This window comes from Rhincodon typus, chromosome 11 (assembly GCF_021869965.1).
Source record: "Rhincodon typus isolate 14 chromosome 11, sRhiTyp1.1, whole genome shotgun sequence".
NCBI classification, from domain to species: domain Eukaryota; kingdom Metazoa; phylum Chordata; class Chondrichthyes; order Orectolobiformes; family Rhincodontidae; genus Rhincodon; species Rhincodon typus.
Genome location: NC_063342.1, coordinates 27,629,657 through 27,651,572, shown reverse-complemented (window position 1 = coordinate 27,651,572; position 21,916 = coordinate 27,629,657). Strand labels below are relative to the sequence as shown.

At 41.2% G+C, this 21,916-nt stretch overlaps 1 protein-coding gene across 1 annotated transcript in view; it reads left to right on the top strand.

Annotated features, from left to right (window-relative positions):
• impg2a (interphotoreceptor matrix proteoglycan 2a) overlaps window positions 1-21,916 on the top strand; it is an 80,665-nt gene that overhangs the window by 36,208 nt on the left and 22,541 nt on the right. Inside the window, exons 9-14 of the mRNA XM_048603280.1 lie at window positions 6,661-6,719; window positions 8,407-8,427; window positions 9,293-9,549; window positions 9,646-9,705; window positions 10,274-12,282; window positions 15,113-15,332. Of these exons, the coding sequence (XP_048459237.1) occupies window positions 6,661-6,719; window positions 8,407-8,427; window positions 9,293-9,549; window positions 9,646-9,705; window positions 10,274-12,282; window positions 15,113-15,332 (2,626 nt within the window). The remainder of the gene's footprint in view (window positions 1-6,660; window positions 6,720-8,406; window positions 8,428-9,292; window positions 9,550-9,645; window positions 9,706-10,273; window positions 12,283-15,112; window positions 15,333-21,916) is intronic.

Genomic DNA, 21,916 nt, shown 5'->3' with positions numbered 1-21,916 from the left:
TGCTAAGGCTGTCCTTTAAACTTTATTACATCTCTCAGCATGTAGCCCTGAATGTTTCAGTGTGCAAGACTCAATACTTGGCGGCTCTTTTGCACTGGGTGAATAACAAATTTCAGGTAGGCCGATGCGCATCTTTCATCGAGTGGATGTTGTTCCAGCAGCAATTGAGGTTTTTCTCGGTACCTGTCCTGGAAAAACTCAGTAGAGACCCGTATTACTACTGGGTTGTCCAGGACAAATCCTAGACAAAAATCGGATATTCCTGGCAATATGCACATTCCAGAAGGAGGTTGGGGCTTGTTCAAAAGTTCTGATGATGAGAACTTCTGCTAAATGGCTTTGACAGTCTGTTCAGGGAAGTATCCAAAGGATTCACCATTTCCCTTCTCCATGAGGCCTTAAGCACCATGTGTACAGATCTCAATCTCAATTTTGGTCAAAGATATTTAGCTGCTCCAATAGTTCTGTGATGGACAGTTGGTATAGCATTTTTGATAGACGTAATCTGAGAAAGATTTTGAACAGAGCTAGCTACTTAAGACTGGGCGTCCATGAAGTGCTGAGAGCCAATAGCAGCCGTATATCATAGTCCAACACAAACAACATCCTCATGGCCTGGCATACTCCCACTCTACCATTGCCATCAGTCTAGTGAATCAACCCTGGTTTAATGAAGCGTGCAGGACAGCATGCCAGGATCAGCATCAGGTATACCTTAAACTGAGGTGAAGTTAAAAAACAAGTCTACTTGCTTGTGCAGTTTGACACACAGCGAGTGATAGTCAGAGCTCAGTGATTCCACAACCAGTGAATCAGATCTAAGATCTGCAGTCGTGTCACATCCAGTCATGATTGGTGCTGGACAGTAAATAATGCACTGAAGGAGGAGGCTGCACAAATACCCACCTCCTCAATACTGGGGCTGCCCAGAACATCAGTGCAGTGAAGGATTTACAACAATCTTCAGTCAGAAATACCAAGAGAATGATCCATCTTGGCCTCCTCCAGAGGTCCCCAGCATCATGATGCTAGTCTTCTGCCATTACTCAATAGGATATCAAGAAATAGTTGGAGATCCTGAATACTGCAAAAGCTATGAGCCCGGACAGTATTCTGGAAATAGGTCTGCAGCTGCAGAACCTGCTGCACCCCTCGACAAACTGTTCCAGAACAGCTACAACGCTGGCATTTACTCAGCAGTGTGGTAATTTGTCTAGGAATATCCTGTACACAAGAAGCAGGACAAATCCAATTAAGCTGGTTATCGCCTCATGAGTCTACTCTCGATCATCAGTGAAGTGATGGAAGGTATCACCAACCGTCCTATCATGCGCTATTGTTTAGCCTGCTCACTGATGCTCAGTTCGGGTTTTGCCAGGGACATTCAGTTCCTGACCTTATTACAGCCTTAGTTCAAACTAGGTGGAGAGTGGCAAGATGCCAATTAAGGGGTATTATTGCCTGTTAACAGCCTCATTAGCAAACCATCCTTCAATAAGATGCAGCTTCCACCAGCTGCCATGAGGAAACCAGATATCAACAATTCCTGACATGAAAGTCAGAATGGGTACCTGGCAACCTCAGCTCATTATCTGTTCTCCGAGCTACCATCTTGTCTGCCCGACAACATCGAGTCTGGGTTCACTCCCTGGGCAGCAGTCACATGCATTCTGTGTCCACTGAGTTTGGCATTGCCAGCCTCTCAGAACCCTTAAGGGACCTCTCTGATCCACTTGAACTTTACTGCTGCACTTTGAGTGCACTGGCACCTCTCATTGAAATACTGCTGCGAGGACAATTTGTGTGCAGGGTCAGTCATCCAGCTTATACTGGACCAGGCTTCATCCCAGGGCTCTGCACTTGCTCACTTAGCTCCCACTCAACTAGCACCTACCTGAATGCGCAATGCATCCTTGCCTTGCCTCTTATTGCAGTCACAGATGGGTCAGCAGTCGTCAGTCAAGGGGTGGATAGCTTGCTGTATGGCACATTGGAGGTGTGAGATTGATGTAACACTATGTAATTAGCAGTGTAAGGAACGAACACACTAACTTGAGCTGCAAGTAAACAGTCATGTCTCCAAGTTGAAGGAGTGGTCCTTGGTGAAGGTGCAGACACAATAAGACAATAGCAGCCTCCTAGAGAAGTCTGTGACCTTGGCCATGGTCATGTTTAGGTGTTTATGCCTCTGTAGTTTGGGTAGGAGGTCATGTTGACCAAACAGGGAGATGTACAGCATCACTCATTAGTCTGGGTTCCTCATGTCTGGGTCTGTCTGAATAGGTTGCCCAAGCAAATGGGGAGGTGTGAAGCCAATGGGTTCATGGGAAGAGCTACCAGGAAGGTGATTAGCATGTTTGGAGCCTCATCAAAACACAAAGGTGGAATTTGGAAATTACTTTCTGAGGACCATTCACTGTCACCTTCCATCGAACTGGAAATTGAAACTGCCCAATGGGAAAGAAAATGGCCACAACTACATCCAGAGTGGATGGAGTAAGTGCCTTGAGCTGCAAAACCTTAGGCACTTCAAGGGGCAACAACAATGCATGCTGACCCTTTCACTGCAGAGGATACTTACCTGTAGGCTCCCAATCCCTGGTAACCCTTATCCATAGAGTCTTATACTATGTTACACATCTCTCAAGACCAAACATTGCTGACCATTTCATGCAAGACCAACACCTTTAGTCACTGAGGCCAGTGTTTCCAAACTAATGTGTGTGCACCAGGCAAATGGTGCCTTGTTGCTTGAGAACTTCTAATTGTAAAGTTTGTGCTTCCAAAGTGTGGTGCAGGAGCTCCTCAATTCAAGCATTGCTCCATAGAACATCATGCACGTGAACTGATGTCTGACCTCACAGTGCAGCAGTTACAACAGGGACCCTACTGAGACATTGGCAAACAGATTCAGTGACGCTCTGAGCATGTTTTAACAGATGTTAGACTTTATTTGCAATGGTATTACACCCATTCCAGAAATGTGCCATCAAAAGGTTTTCTTTATTCTTTACCACTGACCATGTCTCGGTGTAGTCCCAGGTTCTGCAGCGAGAGTGGAGGTAGCCTGCCCTACAGTTCTCACCCCTTATACCCATGTAACTCTCTCTCAACCGCCAAATTCCCAAAGCCTCATCCCAAGTCATCTAATGCCTTCTGCCTATCCCCATGGCACCTTATATCCCCATGTCAACTTAATGCCTACTTTCACCTGCCATCCACTCCACTCCCCCGACCTACCATATCAACCTATCTAGCATCACCAGGATCTATGTGCACAGGATAAAAAGTAAAGTTCTATTAATTTGATTTCTATATTAAAGATTACATTGTATTGAGAAAAATGCCCTTATTCATAAGAAAATACTTTGATATGTTAACATATCATGATAATTTAGACAGTTTCAATGAGTGTACACACCTCTTACACACAATCTTCTTTACTGTTAACAATCCCAAAGAGCACCCACACTCTTAAAGGACCCTTCACCTATATGCCCCAAGTGTTACGGAAGCATATCAACAGGGAGCCCTCAGCTCTCCGAAGGGGTACCCTTGCTATCCCGAAGAAAGGAGCTGAGAACAGGGTCTTAATTTGGAATTAATCTCCACAGTCTAGATTCCACATTCCAGGGACTCTACAATCCGATTCCAGTGGAGGCTGTGGATCATTTAAATGGCCAGCTGCCTATAGGAACTGCTCATATGTGATAAACAGCTCCTTCCTAATCCCTCACTCTGTGTTAATGAAAAATGCTCAACTTAGAGGCAGAACTTTGGATTTCCAATATATGCTGCTACTTTTGCCACAACAGAGAGAGAGTCCCAGCATTTAAGTAAAAATCTGGGCCTGGGCCTGTATCTCAGAAGCACTTATACTTTTAACCAAAATTCCAAACAGAATTCCCCTTTTAAATTAATTTCTTTTTCTGTTATAGTTTCTTGATTGTCCAGTAACTTCTCTGAAATCAAAACAGTGTGGGAGGGATTTTCCTTTCTTGGTGTGGCGAGAATAATGATGAGTAATGTGACAAAATAGGGCGAGAATGGAACATAAAATCAGATTTCTAGCGTTTAGAAGAAGTCGTATAATTTTACTCTTAAAATTACAGCTTCAGAGTCTCACCCTTGATTGGGTGACTAGCTTAATTCCACGTGTTTACATGTCACCAATAGCCCATATGATTCTATTTACATCGGACTTCCAAATCCCCTGCACTGCAGTCAGAATCTACACAGCTTAAAAACCTGACAGACTGTGTAAAACCAAATGATTACCTGATGCTGCAGCTCACTGCCTGTGCTGGTCGTCATCCAACTACTTCTAACTAACATCCCTGCAAGGTCCTTGGACACCATTCGCCTCGACTCTGCATCCACACAACTTGGAGTTGGCTCTTAGACCAATTCTCACATCACTTCTGGCTTTTAGAACTCCCCTTTGGAGCACGGAGCAACCTACAATTTGCATGTTTCTGCCTGTTCGCTTGTCTGCAGTGACAGCCATACAGTTCATGCATCTGCATGGAATGTTTTTATGCTGACATTGATACATGCATCTTATGGTCCCTAACTTACTTTCTTAGCACTCACTGACTTTAGTGCTCACTTAGAGGCATTTGACCTTTGTTGGTGATGTTGCTTTCTTAGCGCATAGTTTCCTTAATGCTCAGTTATTGCTTGCTTTCGAGTGCAGATAAAGAGATAGGCAGCTTGTGACAGTGCATCGACTCAACAGTCAATGTACCAGTCAGACAGTGGGGGACATGCCACTGTTTGGCAACATGTTATGCTAACATCAGAGTTGCACAATATGCCAACAGCATATGTGGCAAACTCACTGCATGTGCTGCCAGCAAATGGTGATGTATGAAAGTCAAAAGAAAACAGTGCTTTGTGTGGTGAATGTGGACACACATGGGTACCACCACAGCCAGCCCAGGAGCTTTTTCAACTCCTGTCCAGGGGCTTGGCCATAGTCAATCATGCAGATCAAATGTATACAGCCCAAGGATTGCAGGGTCCTCAGTTGGGATTTAGACATCAGTCCTGGGGTTGGGCCAGTTTCTACTGCATTGAGACAAATGGAAGGACTGAGTGTAATGTAAGTAGATGCATGAGCATTTACTGGTTATACATTAGCAGGGTGAAGGTATGCTGTCCGAAGTGAGTGAATAGAAAATACAGAGGGAAAAAAGGGTTATTCGTTTGAGAAGGTGAGGTGGCTGAGATCCACTCAGTGGATATGCATTCAATGTGGAGGGTTATGGTCCATCAACTTGATGAGAGATCGTGCAGTGGCAGAGTTAGAGTGAATGCTGGCCCTGTGAGTGTCAAGTATCAGGGAGAAGTTGGTGGCATTTACGTTTATGGAATATTGAAGATCATTGACCTTCTTGTGGCACTGCAGGATGACTCCATCATCCTGCATTGACCTGTTCTTTATTTGCATGCAGACTGGCTGGGTCCACTTGCCTATCCAGCACCATCTCCAGATCTCTGTTTGTTAAGTGGGGAGTGAGCTTACCCTGCTTCTGGGTCATTTTTTGGCTAGTTAGCGTTGAGCAGCAAAGTGTGAGTTATCTTTTCTGGCTTTCATTGCAATTGCTGTGCATTGCTTGCATTGAGATTCCCCAAAGAAACATGCGCAACATCTTAGTTGCATAATTAATAAGGTGCAATGCAGAAGACCACATGCGAAAACACGCCCTGGGCCATCGTGGTATGGATGCCACGAAACTCACTTGTCACCACATTCTAATTTCAAAATGGAAAATCCAGCCCTATGTGCCTTAAATCCCAGAGATTCACTCTGATTCTGCTTAATTTCCCAGTGTAGCAATTACTTTCAGAACGCTCCCTGTGTAAATTTCATTGATGATCTCTTCCACTTAATTTCCTGGGTAGACCTGGCAGTGTTTGATTCTTAATGCTGAGTGTGAACCCAGTCACAATTCCTGTACTGAGTCCAGAACGACCCCTGGTTCCTGAGGATTTCTCTGCCCCTTGTCCTAACCACCACTTGATTGTCTCTCTGCCATCTCACAGGTGACTGCTGGACAGACTTCTCAATACAGCCGAGATTTATCAAAACAGAATAACTTTAGCCTCTCGAACCATCACCACGGCACAGTGACAAATATACACGGTCATCAGATAAAAATGCAAATGAATTATCTTTAATTTTAAAGCATTCATTTGAACCGAAAAGCATTTGGATATTTTAAAACTATCCTTCCCAGTGGCCTTCAAAACGCTTTTTGATCAGGGGGATTTATATAAATAATTTAAACTCTTTTGGTGTATATCTTAATTTCATGCCCTCTTCTGATATGCTTTAAAGGCAGAATATCTCCTCAAGTGAAATTTGGAGAGACCATGACTATCCTAGATCATATCTCTCACCACTATCCCAGCAACATCACACAGTACTTTCTCTATAAATCTGCAATTTCACGCCACCCTGAAAAGTTAGTCAAACCAAATTTTGTTTCATTTATCCCACAATTTTTGAATTAAAAATAATCTTGTAATATATGCATTTGTAACACATGGTTACTTAATGATCATTTTCTTTAATTTTAAATTGTCCTTTTTTTAACTTAATGATTTTAAATACTCTAACACCATTATTGCACTTTTTTTTTAATGTGATTTCAGATGGAGAATGTTTTTGGAAAATTCCCAGGATATCAGACAATTAATATCTTGGAGTTCAGGTTTGGAGTTCTAATGCTTCTCTTTTATGTGTTCCATCTTAAATGCTCTAAAAAATTAAGCGTAAAAATGTTATAGCAGTATTGCGATACACTTTGTAGGTGATGGGGCTGAATTTTGTTGGGGTGGAATGAGTGTTGAGCAGGGTAGGAATGATGTTGTGGAGCTGTGTTCTTGAACTGCTGCAGTCTGTGTGCTGAAGGTAGGCCCACAATGTTGCTTGGGAGGGCAATTCCAGGATTTTGACCTAGCAGAACAACAGTATATTTCCAAGTCAGGGTGGTGAATGGCTTGGAGGAGCACTTGCAGGTGGCACTGTTCCTATGTCTCTGCTTCCCTTGTCCTTCAAGACGGTAGTAGCCATGGGCTTGGAACATGCTGTCTCAGGATCGTCTTAGAATCCCTACACTGTGGAAACAGCCCCTCCGGCCCAACAAATCCACACTGACCCTCGGAGCATCCCACCCAGACCCATCCCCCTGTAACCCACCTAATCTACACATCTCTGAACACAATGGGCAATTTAGCAAGGCTAATCCACCTAGCCTGTACATCTTTGGACTGTGGGAGGAAACCGGAGCATCCGGAGGAAACCCACACAGACACGGGGAGACGGGGAGAATGTGCAAACTCCAGACAGTCACCCGAAGGTAGAATGGAACCTGGGACCCTGGCCCTGTGAGGCAGTAGTGCTAACCACTGAGCCACTGTGCTGCCCCAGGATCTTTGGCAGAATTCTGTAGTGCATCTTGTAGATAGTCCACACTGCTCCTTCTGAGTGTTGGTGGTGGAGGGAGTGAATAAACATCAATAAACAATCAAGCGTGTTGCTTTGTCCTCGATGTTATCAAGCTTTCTGAGTGTTGCTGGACCTGCACTCATTCAAGCAACTGGGGAATACTCCCCCAGATACAATGTTGTCCTGTGTTCTACACAGGTTGCAGTGTAGATATCACCGACTCCACCCTTAGAGCTAACAATCATTCAAATTATTTGATGTGATGAGAATTCTCCTCTTCTGTTCTCATATCACTGTTTATAAAAAACAAGAAAAGTTAAGCCTTGTTCAATTCAGTGTAATTATGCTGTGAGCAATGATCTGAGTAATAATTGTTGCTGAACAACAAATCTAGTTCTGAAAAAGTACTTGCATGTTTGTGCAGAATTTTTAAATGTTTTAGGAAAGAAATCTGCCATCTTAATCTAGTCTTGTCTACATGTGACTGGAGACCCACACTAATGTGGTCGACACTTAATTGCTCTCTGAAATGCACCAGCAAGTAGCGTTTAGGGATGAACAACAAAATCTTGCCTTGCCCTTATCCAATGAAAGAATAGAAAAATAGCCCACCACATGTTATGAGGGATGAGGTTTTTGCCACAAAGATTGTTAAATCCCTCAGCAAGGCATTCTTCAAAGCCAGCTGTGAATGCCCATATTTTGTGGCTAACAGCGAACTCTGTACCATTATAGTGGAGTGTTGTAATGGGCAAACTTCATATTTGTTTATGTCTTTTGTCTATACTTATTATCCAAGAATCACACAAGTAAAAGTGTATCGTATCTGCACTCACCTATGCAAGAATGAAAATGTTTTAAACTTTAAAACAATCTTTGGAAATTATTCAAGACATTTTGCTTTTATACATATTGAAATCTAATATCAATTTACTTGCCTTCTATTTTAGGGAGTATCCAAATTCAGACAGGTAAGGTGACTCAACTACAGCATTTTAAAGACTTTAGCAAGACTTATGATAAGTATACATATGCTTTATTTAAAATTAATTAAAATCCAATTAAAAGATCCTGACATTTTTATATGCTTAAAACAACAGTTCCTTTTGCTGTGTTTCCTATGTTTCTGTCAAACATTAGACTGTAAATTAGTTTTTATGCCTATCATCTGTTGCAACCGTAATTGTCATTAATTAAAATCCCAAATCTGCATTTTTCTCCCTAGGATAGTTGGCAGTTTCATGTTTGTTGGGACTAGAGTTTGATATGTGCTACCATTCGAACTAAAATTGGAGGTAGAATTACGTTTGTGTTAATACATTTAAAAGAGCTAACTAGACTTACCTGAATGTTCCAAACATCTCTGTGGTCTTCTGGAACAAGAAACATTGAGTGTCCTTTAGATTGCTTTTTTTTTCTTTCATCTCAACCTATAATTCTTTAGTGCAGACGAGGCAAATGTTGGGAGAATGTTTTCCTTCATGATTTTAAGGCAGCTAGCACATTACTGTGTCCATGGGCAGATGTATTGTACCAATTTCACACCTCCTTTCAGGTTTATAAAACCTCTGAATACTGTTTATGGATTGAATGTATGCAATCACAAGGTTGTGTAAAGCCTGGAAAAATCAACTACTTTGCTTCTGGGCTGACATAACGATTAATATAATTTTCAAAACTACATTTAAAACCTCATAAACTCTAGCTTTGTGATCTGTGTTAACTCAAGACAACTTCTTCATGTAGTTGAAAATAATTTTTTCCATCTGAATTCAAATCCATTTAATCTATTGTAGTGATTTTATGTTCTGTTAACACATGTTATTTCATGTGCAGCAGTAGTAATGTGGCGGTCCACTACTCTGTAACATTTGATGGAAATACACAAGCTTTACAGAACAAAACACGTAAGTTAGTTGATGTGAACCGCAAAAACATAGAAGATGATCTTTCCCTTGAAATGGAACATCAGCTGACAACTGCCTACACGATAATTGATTTCAAGAATCTAGTAGTTGAGGCCTTGCATAAGGAAAATCTAATTGGGAATGCATCACTGACTTTTAATCCAGAGACTCTTCAGCTCTTGAACGGTAAGCAATGAATAAACTTCAGAATTGAGAAATGTGTTGAAGATTAAAATCTGAACAGACAAGAAATAAGGAATTTAATTGTGTTTTCCTTTACAGAACAATCAACCAGTCTTGCGCTTGGAGGCATCATGTTTGACCCAGAAAATCAAGAAACTGGTAACTGCTTTTTGGTTTCTCTGTGTCTTTTTCTGTCAGCAAAATGTAGAATGACAAAATAAAGGAATTCCACACTCATCAATCACTTGCCAATGAGTACGATTGTCAACCTTTAACAACATTGAGTATTTATGATATAGGCTAGAATAGAGTAGATTGAATTTTGAATTATCTCTATATTAACCTGACATAGTGCCCCATCTCAAAATGAGTCCCTACGCAGTGACTTACTGTCATAGTCAGACATTACAGTCGATATGAAAGAAGGGACATTTTTTTAAAGCAGCTTGTATAGCATAGTAGGGCAGCAACAATTGTTTGAACACAACATTATCTGCAACATGTGGATTCATTTAGTGTCAACCAAGACCTCTTGCCACAACCACCTATGATATCGTATTGAAATAGTTGCTAATTTGGATGCAAAACATTTATTAAAAAACTCACTTTATGAAGAATGGACTTTACTTAGTTGCGGAGACATTAATAGCATTGACCTGGTTATTGATACATACCTTGTGTTTCCAGTGAATTCACAAGTGAAATAATGTATGCTTTTAACTTTTAGAATTTGCAGACAAGGAGGATGGATCAGAAGATTCCATGTTGAGTACTGAAGAACTATTACAGTCACATTCAACAGTTATTGATTTGCAGTCTGATCAAACAACTGGCAAAAGAATGTCAGAAGCTGCAAACACTCCTGTTATATTAACTAACCAAATAAATCCTGTGGAACAGCAAAGTATTTCTAATGAGAAGGTGCCAACTAGCACAATGAATGTAACATTTGCACCGTCTATTACAGATCTGACCCCACTGATTGATATTGAACTGAAAGAAACCTCTGATTTGTCTATGATACAAACCACTACATCAGATGCATTGTTTGATAGTGGTACATTTTCCAATTACGAATCTGGGACAGGAACCGAGCAAGAGTTTTTATGGCCCTCGGCTACGGCAGTCCTTCACAACAAGCCAGATAATGGATCACTGGTCAGCAATTCCGTTCAATTCACAAATACGCCAATCTTCGATGACATTACTGTAGATTATCTGACAAATGTACCAAGTGTAACTATAGGGGATTTGACTGATGAACCTTCTGAGATTCTTGTCAGTACAATCATCTCTAATGAAATAGATGTTCCTTTGTTAAGTGAAACAGCTTCATATAGTGATATTGGAGTTGAAATCAAACCTCACATTGCAGAGACAGTAAGTGAAAAAGCCTCTGTTGAACAGTTGCCAGATAATGAATTAGAATTAACAATACAAACATCTGAACCTACAGATGTCTTTAATTACTATTCCAATGACTCAACCTTAAGGGCTCAACCCTTTGCAGAACATGCAACAACACTGGAATCGATTGAAAACTCCTTTGTTGCGGTGCTGCCAGTCACTGAACTATCCACCAAAGGTCAAGCAATAATGGATGCCTTTGTCACAGAGCATCTAGAAACAAAGTCATCTACCCGAGGAACTCCAGCAACTTCTTTCATTAAGGAACAGTTCACAACTGGATCATTTGCCAAGGGGCACATATTAACAGAATTGGACACTACACAGCAAGAAATGTTAGAATCAGCCAACACGGTGCACACAGTAACAAAATCTCTCCCCACAGAAGATATGGTAATAGAACAATCCACAGTGGGTCAGTTGATCCAAGCCTCAACCTCCATAAGACAGTTTATCACAGCATCATCCAACATGCAGCAACTGATGACAGAATCATCGACCATGGCAGCTATCTCTACCTTACCACAAGCAACTACACAATCAACCTTGGTGATGCAGCCCTTTGTAGGTACATTCTCCATAAGCCAACCAAGCTTAGATCCTTCAAATGGAGTCCAATCAAACACAGAACTGTCCAATGATTTACAACCTTTTCCCACAACATTAGTTTCACCAGACACTGAAATCTCCAATGTTATTGTTGCTGAATTGAATAACCCTATGCTACCTAATGCTGCTACAACCACAGTGATGGAACCTACTGCTCAATCAAATATAGTAGTGCAAGGCTTTGGTGAATCGGTTTCAGAGCACAATGTTAACAAATCATCAGCCACTGTTCAAGCATACAGTAAATCTAGTAACAGAATTCATTCTGATGATGAATCCATTAAGAGAATACATACGACAATGTTTCCGGGAGTACAATCTGCCAGTAAGACATCTACAGCAGTGGATATGACGACAGAGTACTTCCCAATAGGCCACCATGATTCAGCTGTTGAGGAGCACAATGAAATACAACCTCCTCAAGAAGTAGCTAGGGATAAACTCGAATGGTCTGAGGTTCAAGATATCTCCGCTGAGCTGGATCCCTCATACATCCTCCAGCATCGTGAAGAATCAGATAATGAAGAAATGGCTAGCATCTACTTAGAATTGCCAGTTGCTGTTCCAACAACAAGAGCCACAGCAAGAGAAAGTCACAGATCTCGACAGGCATTAATAGTCTTCTTCAGCCTACGTGTGACGAATATGATTTTTTCAGATGACTTATTCAATAAAAGTTCACATGAATACAAAGCGCTAGAACAGCAATTCTTGGAATTAGTAAGTTCACTATTTCAAACATAAATTTAAATCACTGAATTACACTTTGTTTGTGATACTTAATAGCAGTGATTACACTTAAAATGTATTCTGTCGTATGCAAAGTGTTTTGACATGTTTTGAGGACAAAATAGTGCTGCATAAATTCTCATTTCCCTTACAAATGGCTAAGCCATATCAAAGCATGTTTGACGCTCAAGAATAATTGTGGAGATCCTGTCAATGATTATTTTCTTTTTGGAGCAGAATTATGCTCTGATATCAATCTTTGTGTCATCTAGTGCCAGATAGGGCATTTCTGCTCCATCTAACTTTTGATGAGCCTCCAATATCAAATAAACCAATTCTATACCTCTTTGTTTACATTAATTTTGATCTTGTACTCATGGTAGATACTATTTGCTACTACAAGATGAGGAGAAATTTCTTCACCCACACAGTGGTGAGCCTTTGGATTTCTCTGGCACAGAAAGTGGTTGAGGCCAAAACACTGAATGTTTTCAAGGAGTTAGATGTAACTCATAGGGCTAAAGACATCAAAGGGTGTGGGACAAAAGTAGAAACAGGGTTTGATGATCAGCCATGATCATATTGACTGGCAGAATAGACTCGGAGGACTGAATGGCCTATTCCTGTTCCTATTTCCTATGTTTCTTTTTCCTCCTAATAACTGATTTAAATTTACATTAACCAGTCTGTTTTATATGTGACAGATAGTCAATTCCCTTTAGCTAACACCAGACTGGGTGGGTTTTATTAGCTAATAACAGGTAAGCTGTCCAAGCATAAGCAAGCAAATCACCAAGAGGGATGAGGTTTCAGGTTGGCCATGTCTCAGTGGAACGACAAGGTGTGTCATTCAAATGTGATTGGCAGTCTCTCAAAGTGAGAACGGGTGGGGTGATTGCATGTTGGGTGGTGAGGCTGTAGATCTGCTCTAGCATCGCCAAGGGTAGCAGGATTTTCAAATGTTGCTGTGGAGATTTTATTGGGGCAACTAAGGGTGGGGGTGATAAGTGCTGGGACATCTTGTTCATGTCTAAAGGACTGTATTCCTGAGATAAACTGTATTTCTGAGCTGGTAAATGCAATACTGTAATATTTAATTAACTGATCATTTTGATTGAGATAAGAATTAATTTCTATGATGTCTCTACTTAATTTTTTGTTCTTAAGAAGATGGAAAATAACACACTAATGGGTATCAGCCAATAAAATTTATTCAGTATGTTTTTGTGGGCTAAATTATGCCCCGAAATAGAAAAGACCTTATTTAAAATTACACTAAAAAATTAAAATCGGATTATGTAAAGTTAAGATTCACTTTTGAGCATGAAAATCCTCAAGAATTGGATCAGCAGCGCATCTTCTGGATGAAACAGTTACATTTATTGCTTGGTAGGTCTTCCAAATTAGGTATTCCCTGTGGACAAGAAAATTCCCAGTTCATGTAGTTAGTCTAGGCTCTTCCAGAACTGAAACTTGGCAACAAATGCTGTGCATTGATTTCAAGAAAATTCTTTCATTTACTAGCTATTTCATATCAAGTAAGTGAAGTTATTGATAACTTAGCAAGCTCTGTGCTGTGTGACACAGTATGGCAAGGTTTGGAAGTGCTAAATGATTTGTAGACCTTTCATGGACGCAGTTTTGCCTTTATAACAATGCGTGTTAACAATACAGAGATCAATATGTTATAAAACAAGAAAGCATGTTTAGGAAAGTTGTTTCTCACTGAATACAGTGATTGATATGCAGCCAATAAACATGGCTCACAATATACTGCTACAATTGCAGATTAGTCAGATACAGTCTCAGAGATCCAACTGTTTTTGAAATAAAGGTCAATTTACACCAATCAACTTAAATCACACAAATCCCAATTGTCCCAGCATCAACAGAAAAGAGCTTTAAAAAGTCATTTGTTCTCCATTGTGCCAAATCTACTTCCTGGGGATTACCATTGACTGGAAACTGAATGAACTACAACAGCAGGTCAGTGGTTAGAAATACTGCAGCAAGTAATTCACTTCATGACTCCCAAAAGCCTGTACCACCATCTACAAGACACAAGTAAGGAGTGTGATGGAATACTCCCCACCTGCCTGGATGTGTGCAGCTCCTACAGCGCTCAAGAAGGTTGACATCATCTAGGATGAAGACGTTCGCCGGAGAGGCACCACATCCACAAACGTTCACTCTTTTTCCATTAACCCTTGGTAGCTGCACTGTGTACCATTCATACTATTCATTACAGTAATCTATCAAGAGTCCTTAGACAGCACCTTCCAAACCCATAACTACTACCATCTAGAAGGATAAGGGCAACAGATACATGAGAACACCACCACTTGCAAGTTCCCCTCCAAGACACTCACTATCTTGACTTGGAAATATATTACTGTTTAGTATTGTTTGGTCAAAATCCTGAAATTCCCACCATAAGGGCATTGTAGATCTGCCTAAAGCACATGTACACTAACCCCATAACCAAACTATTTAGGGTCCACTACCTTCCACCAAACACTCTGAAATTTTGCCTATAATTTTAATTTCTGTTATCTTTCTCAACTAATTTTTAATTCTGTTTTCCCTTACTATTTTTAAAACTATTTCATAGGTTCTAATAATCCCAGTGCGAAAGTCTTTCTTTAAGGCCTTGGATGCTAGACCACCTTTTCCTTCTCAAAGAATTTGATTCGTTTCTTTTTGGAAAATTGTGAAACTTTGGAAAAATAATAGGACAGTAAGCACAAAGTGTAATCAATGTAAATCTTGCGTGTCATGTAATTCAATGTTTTCTGAAGAGTTTTATTTGCTTCTTTTCTAGCTTGTTCCCTACCTTCAGTCTAACCTGACTGATTTCAAGCACCTTGAAATCCTAAACTTCAGAAATGGCAGCATTATTGTTAACAGCCGGATGAAGTTTGCAAAGCCTGTTCCACAGAATGTTACCAATGCAGTTTACCTAATCCTGGATGATTTCTGCAACACAGCATACCAGACTATGAACCTTGCCATTGATAGATTTTCTCTGGATGTCGAATCAGGTAAATAGTTTCTACTGTTAGTTCTTTTTCCTTAAGATTTATTAATGTGTATCCATATGGGTAGGCGATGGCCTAGTGGTATTATCGCTAGACTATTAATCCAGAAACCCAGCTGATGTTCTGGGAACCCAGGTTCGAATCCCCCCACAGCAGATGATGGAATCTGAGTTTAAAAAAAAGTCTGGAATTAAGAATCTACTGATCACCATGAATCCATTGTCGATTGTTGGAAAAACCCATCTGGTTCACTAATGCCCTTCAGGGAAGAAAATCTGCCAGCCTCATCTGGTGTGGCCTCATGTGACTCCAGACCCACATCAATGTGGTTGACTCTTAACTGCCCTCTGAAATGGCCTAGCAAGCCATTGTACCAATTGCTATAAAGTCTCAAAGGAAATTAAACTGGACGGATCACCTGGCATCGAACTAGGCACCGGAAAAAACAACGGCAGACACAGCCCTGTGGACCCTGCAAAGTCCTCCTCACTAACATCTGGAGGCTAGTGCCTAAATTGGGAGAGCTGTCTCACAGACTAGTTAAGCAACAGCCTGACATAGTCATACTCACAGAATCATACCTTACAGACAATGTCCCAGACACCACCATCACCATTCCTGGATATGTCCTGTCCTATTGGCACAGAGGACGTGGCACAGTGGCACACAGAGGGTGTTGCTCTAGGAGTCCTCAACATTGACTGCAGACCCCATGAAGTCTCATGGCTTCAGGTTAAACATGGGCAAGGAAACCTCCTGCTGATTACCACATACTGTCCTCCCTCAGCTGATGAATCAGTACTCCTCAATGTTGAACAACACTTAGAGGAAGCACTGAGGATGGCAAGGGCACAAAATGTACTCTGGATGGGGGATTTCAATGTCCACTACCAAGAGTGGTTCAGCAGCAGTACTACAGGAAGATGGTCATGGTTGTTGGCAGTCAATCATCTCAACTGCAGGACGTCTCTGCAGGACTTCCTCAGTGTAGTGTCCTAGGCCCAACCATCTTCAACTGCTTCATCAATGACCTTCCCTCCATCATAAGGTCACAATTGGGGATGTTCGCCGATGATTGCACAATGTTCAGCACCATTCATGACTTATCAGATACTGAAGCAGCCCATGTTCACGTGCAACAAGATCTGGATGATATCCAGGCTTGGGCTGACAAGTGACAAGTGGCAAGTGACATTCGCGCCACACAAATGCCAGGCTATGACCAGCACCAATAAGAGACAATCTAACTACCATCCCTTGACATTCAATGGTGTTACCATCACTGAATCCCCCACTATCAACATCCTAGAGGTTACCATTGACCAGAAACTCAACTGAACTCACCACATTAACACTGTGGCTACAAGGGCAGGCCAGAAGCTGGGAATACTGTGGCGAGTAACTTACCTCCTGACTCCTCACAGCCTGTCCACCATCTACAAGGCACAAGTCAGGAGTGTGATGGAATACCCCCCACTTGCCTGGATGAGTGCATCCCCAACAACACTCAAGAAGCTTGACACCATCCAGGACAAAGCAGCCCGCTTGATTGGCACTACATCCACAAGTATCCTTTCCCTCCACCACCGATGCTCAGGAGCAGCAGTGTGTACTATCTATAAGATGCACTGCAGAAATTCACCAAAGATCCTCAGACAGCACCTTCCAAACCCACGACCACTTCCATCTAGAAGGACAAGGGCATCTGACATATGGGAACACCACCACCTCCAAGTGCCCCTTCAAGTCACTCATCATCCTGACTTGAAAATATATCACCGTTCCCTCATTGTTGCTGGGTCAAAATCCTGGAATTCCCTCCCTAATAGCATTGTGGGTCAACCCACAGCAATGGTTCAAGAAGGCAGTTCACCACCGCCTTCTCAAGGGCAACTACGGATGGGCAAGAAATGCTGCCCAGCCAGCGACGCCCACATCCCACAAACGAATAGAAAAAAAAACTTCCTGCTTTTGTTGTAACTGTAACTAATTCTGAAGCATGACCAGTAAGCACAGGCTGTGGGAGTGGGTGATACTATCAATGTTTTCATCTATCTTGCTCCTGTGAAGTGCTTTGTGAAGTTGTTTGGCTTGATTTTACGTAACACATCCTGTCAAGTAATGTGTGTGAGGGCAAAAATTTGAACATGAACTATGACGCATTGTTCGATTAAAAAGGAAGTACAGCTTTCATTTTTGCTGGTTGCCATCTATTTCTGCTGCTTATTTTAATTTTTTGTTGTTGACAACTGGATAAGGAATATATAAAATATACATGAAATGGTGTGAACATAAAAAGTAGTGTGATGCTGGTGTGACATCACAACATCAGTCTCAAATATTACACATGACAAACAGGTATGCAAATTGGAAGCCCAACCAGCGTTTTAAATCCTTTATTCGACGAGGGCGTCACTGGCTAGGCAGCATTTATTGCCCATCCCTAATTGCCCAGAGAGCAGTTAAGAGTCAACCACATTGCTGTATGTGTCAAGTCACATGTCGGCCAGACCAGATAAGGATGACAGTTTCCTTCCCTGAAGGACATTAGTGAATCAGATGGGTTTTTCCCGACAATCGACAATGGACAATGGACAATGGATTCATGGTCATCATTAGATTGGTAATTCCAGATATTTATTGAATTCAAATTCCACCATCTGCCATGGCGGGATTCGAGCCCAGATCCTCGGAACATTACCTGGGTCTCTGGATTAACAGTCCAGCGATAATACCATTAGGCCATCGCCTCCCCTCAATCACAAATTAACAAGCTGTTTAACAAGTTAAAAAAGACAATTACATGCAAGTTATAGTTGTCCATTTCATATCTTGGGCGTCAGACAAGAATGCAATTGGGGTTACTATACTGCATGCATAATGAGTTGTACATCCTGATTTGGAAATATATTGCCATTCCTTCACTGTTACTGGGTCAAATCTTGGAATGCCCTCCCTTGGTGAGTTATGGGTCAACCTACAGCATTTACACTGCAGTGGTTGAAGAAGGCAGCTCACCACCAACTTCTCAAGGGCAACTAGGATTGGGCGATAAATGCTGGACAGCCAGTGACGCCCACAGCCAATGAGTGAATTTTTAAAAGAATGACACAAGGGGCAGAAAATGAAAGCTGCTACCCGAACCATGGCTAACTGTAGTAGCAATTTCTGCTGGTGAAGGTGACAGCATCAGTATGATTTTTGAGGTAATCTTTTGACATTTTAAACCCTCATTAAAATGCAAATACAAATTCAATGAGCGGGAGGCTGTTAAATTAGTGATCACGAATAACATCCTGTTTGGACATAAACCTTCAGCTGCGTGACATCCCGGTCTTGAACCCCTATTGGGCAGAGCATCATGTTGCACCTCCAAATGGGAAGCTTCTTGCTGGATGGTCCCTGGTTGGTCATGTGACACTTGCTTCTCCAAACCGAGATGGCAGGGAGGGGGCGGTGTAAGTGGACCATTCACCTTCCACTCCATCTCCCTCTGAAAAGTATAAAATCCAGCCCAATGTGTAGATTAGAAATAAGTAAAAAAAATTATAATGGGAATGAAATTTCACCCACATCGAAGGTTCATCTGTACTGTAATTGACTTCTCCTTGAATGATTCTGAATTCATATTTTCCTAATGTAATTTCATTGAGAACCAAGAGTCATGTTGCTCATTCCACGACCACATGAAGGCCACCAGCAAACCAATTTTCGATTCCATTTGATAATTCAGTGATAATTGTGAGATATAGAAATGTTTTTATTAGTGTAAAAACAGAGCATCTTCTGTATTGACTGACTATGTCATCAATTTGATGAGCAGGACCTTGTTCATGCTAAATGCTAAAGGAGCTGAATTTCAAGGTCCAGCAAACTTGTATAATACAGTAAGTTTACTACAAGTTATTTAGACATCTGCTGTTTTGTACGTGCATTTTGGCCACCCTACGATATCATTAATAGGATTGAAGTAATCTAAATTCTTCTTAATGTTCATACCTAGCATCAGTGCTTGTAATAGTTACAGACTTTAAGAAGATTAACCAAGGTTCAGCAGAGTTCACAAGGATCTGTGAAGATAAAATTGAAGCCAGGTTTTGTTTACAGTTCTCTTGTGAGAATCCCATTCTTTGGGATTAATTGAACATAGACCTGCAGCATTTAGAGACAGCATACAAGGGTTTGTACTTCAAGTAAGACCAGCAACATTTTCAAAAAATCATTAGGAGCAGTTTCTTATTTTTTGCTCCTGGGGAATGCTCAGCTGTTGAATACAGTGAAGATGATATTGACTGGAGACCCCTTGTACGAGGTGTTTGTCCTGAAGTATGCAATTAGTTCTGCACCTAGACTATACACAGCTCCAGCCTAAGTATTCAAATGATGTAGGAGAAGATAATATTGCCCGGCTCCTTCCTCAATTTTCTCATCAGTCTTGGGTACCAAGTGGAAGGGAACAGGTAGAAATCAGGTGATGGGTTTTATGCCAAGATCCTAGTTGTTATATAAGGAAATGGTTGCGAAAGAGTTAATGTTGAATTTGCATTAATCTTCACCCAATCTAAGGATGATCACAGTCTTTGTTTTCAAAATCAGCCAGTCATGTATGATGTCTGGTGGAGACAGACATGTCACTTCTGACTCCCTGATCATTGTAATTAAGCTTCACTAGTCGTGGACAGAAAGGTCTATTGCTGTGCAGTATAGTTCTACATTCTATGTTCTAGTCAATGTTATTTGTACCTATTACTGTCATGCAACAACCTGCACCTTGTTGTGTAAGACTCTTTATTTTGCCATTTTTTTGTTAAAATCCACCACTAACAATTAGACAGGCCTTTGGAATTAGCACAGAAAAAAGGGTTGCCGGCAGTGAACTACCCCAAATACAAATTGCCAATGGTCACTACCCAGAGCCGAATACATCACTGATGAAGCAATAGTTAGAGAGCCCAAAAACTGATGTGTGCTTTAGGTTCTGCACCTCATTCCCCTGATTCCAGTAAAAAACCTGTCAGTAAGAGCTGGCCTGTGCCTATGCCAGGAGTACCTGTAGGCTGTGCAAATGTCTTGGGACGAAGTATTAAGCATACCTCTCCCTTCCTTTGTTACATCTTAGAAATGTGAATCAAATTAAAAGAAGGTGAAGTTGAGGATTATCAGACCACCATGATCTCATTGAATGGCAGAGCAGACTCAATGGGAGGAACAGCCTACTTTGCTCCTTCATCTCATGGTCTTAATTCAGATTACAAGATCTGTCCTGACCCAGACAAAGTCAAAGATATATGACATGTGCCTACTCCCCAACACAAATGAGGTTTGTAGAGAAGTCTCAGATTTTTCAATTTCCTAGTACTTAAATAGAATCTCTACAGTGTGGAAGCAGACCAATCAGCCCATCAGGTCCACACTGACCCTCTGAAGAGCATCCTACCCAGACCCATTCCCCTACCCTATCCCTGTAACCCTGCTAATGGCTAATCCTCCAGGCCTGCACATCCCTGGACACTATAGGCAATTTGGCATTGCCAATCCACTTAACCTGCACATTTTTGGACTGTGAGACGAAGCCCATGCAGACACAGGGAAAACGTGCAAACTCCACGCAGACAGTCACCTGAAGCTGGAATCAAACCCGGGTCCCTGGCGCTGTGAAGCAGCAGTGCTAACCACTAAACCCAATGCTGCTCCAAACTTTTTACCAAACGTTTCTAAGAGGGCATCTTTGTTAATACATCTCTAAATGAAAAGCATCCTATATATATGGCAGGAAGGCCATCAATATATGTTTCAGTCACATGCATGAGTAGAAACTTTGTATTCTATAGTACTAAGGCCTAAGGAAGCATGCAAGATAGCAAACAAAATTTATTTTTATCTAAAAGCCTGTCACAAACAGAGTCCAGTTATTCCAACGTAGAGTGCAAAACACTTGCTTTGGAATTTGATATCACAAGATTCCATGCAAATCTGTTGATAAGCAATTATTTGAGGAAACTGACCACAAACCTTTGTAAATAATTGCAAACCTCTAAGAATTGCACCAAATGGACTGAATGAAATTCAAATAAGAACGCAGAAATTCTAGCCGACTTACAAACGTACAGTATAGCCATCAAGGTAAAGTCGATTTGTTTAATTTTCGTCAACATAAATGCAACCACTTCAGGAAGAAAGAACTAATGATTCACAAATGAACACGTTAGAAAGTTAGCATCAAAGAATAATCTGACACAACAAAAGTGATGCCAGACACACTGAAGTGTTTTTGGCTGTTCAGAAATGAATCAGATATCTCAAGAGGCATAAATTTTGAAGTGAAAGAAAAGGTTATGCTTAAAGTTCTTCACCAGAATATATTGACAGAGGTATATCAGGGACATATGGGCCTGGAGACAATAAGATGTCTTGCACGGGATTTTGTGTATTGGCCAGGGATCAACAATGATAAGGAGACAGTGAGGAAGTACAAAGCATGCCCGAGTCCCCAACTACAGCAACACAAAGAAACTCCACAAACTCACAAGATTCCATCAGTTCCTTGGTCCAAAATTGTAACAGATTTATTTACCATACATGGTGAT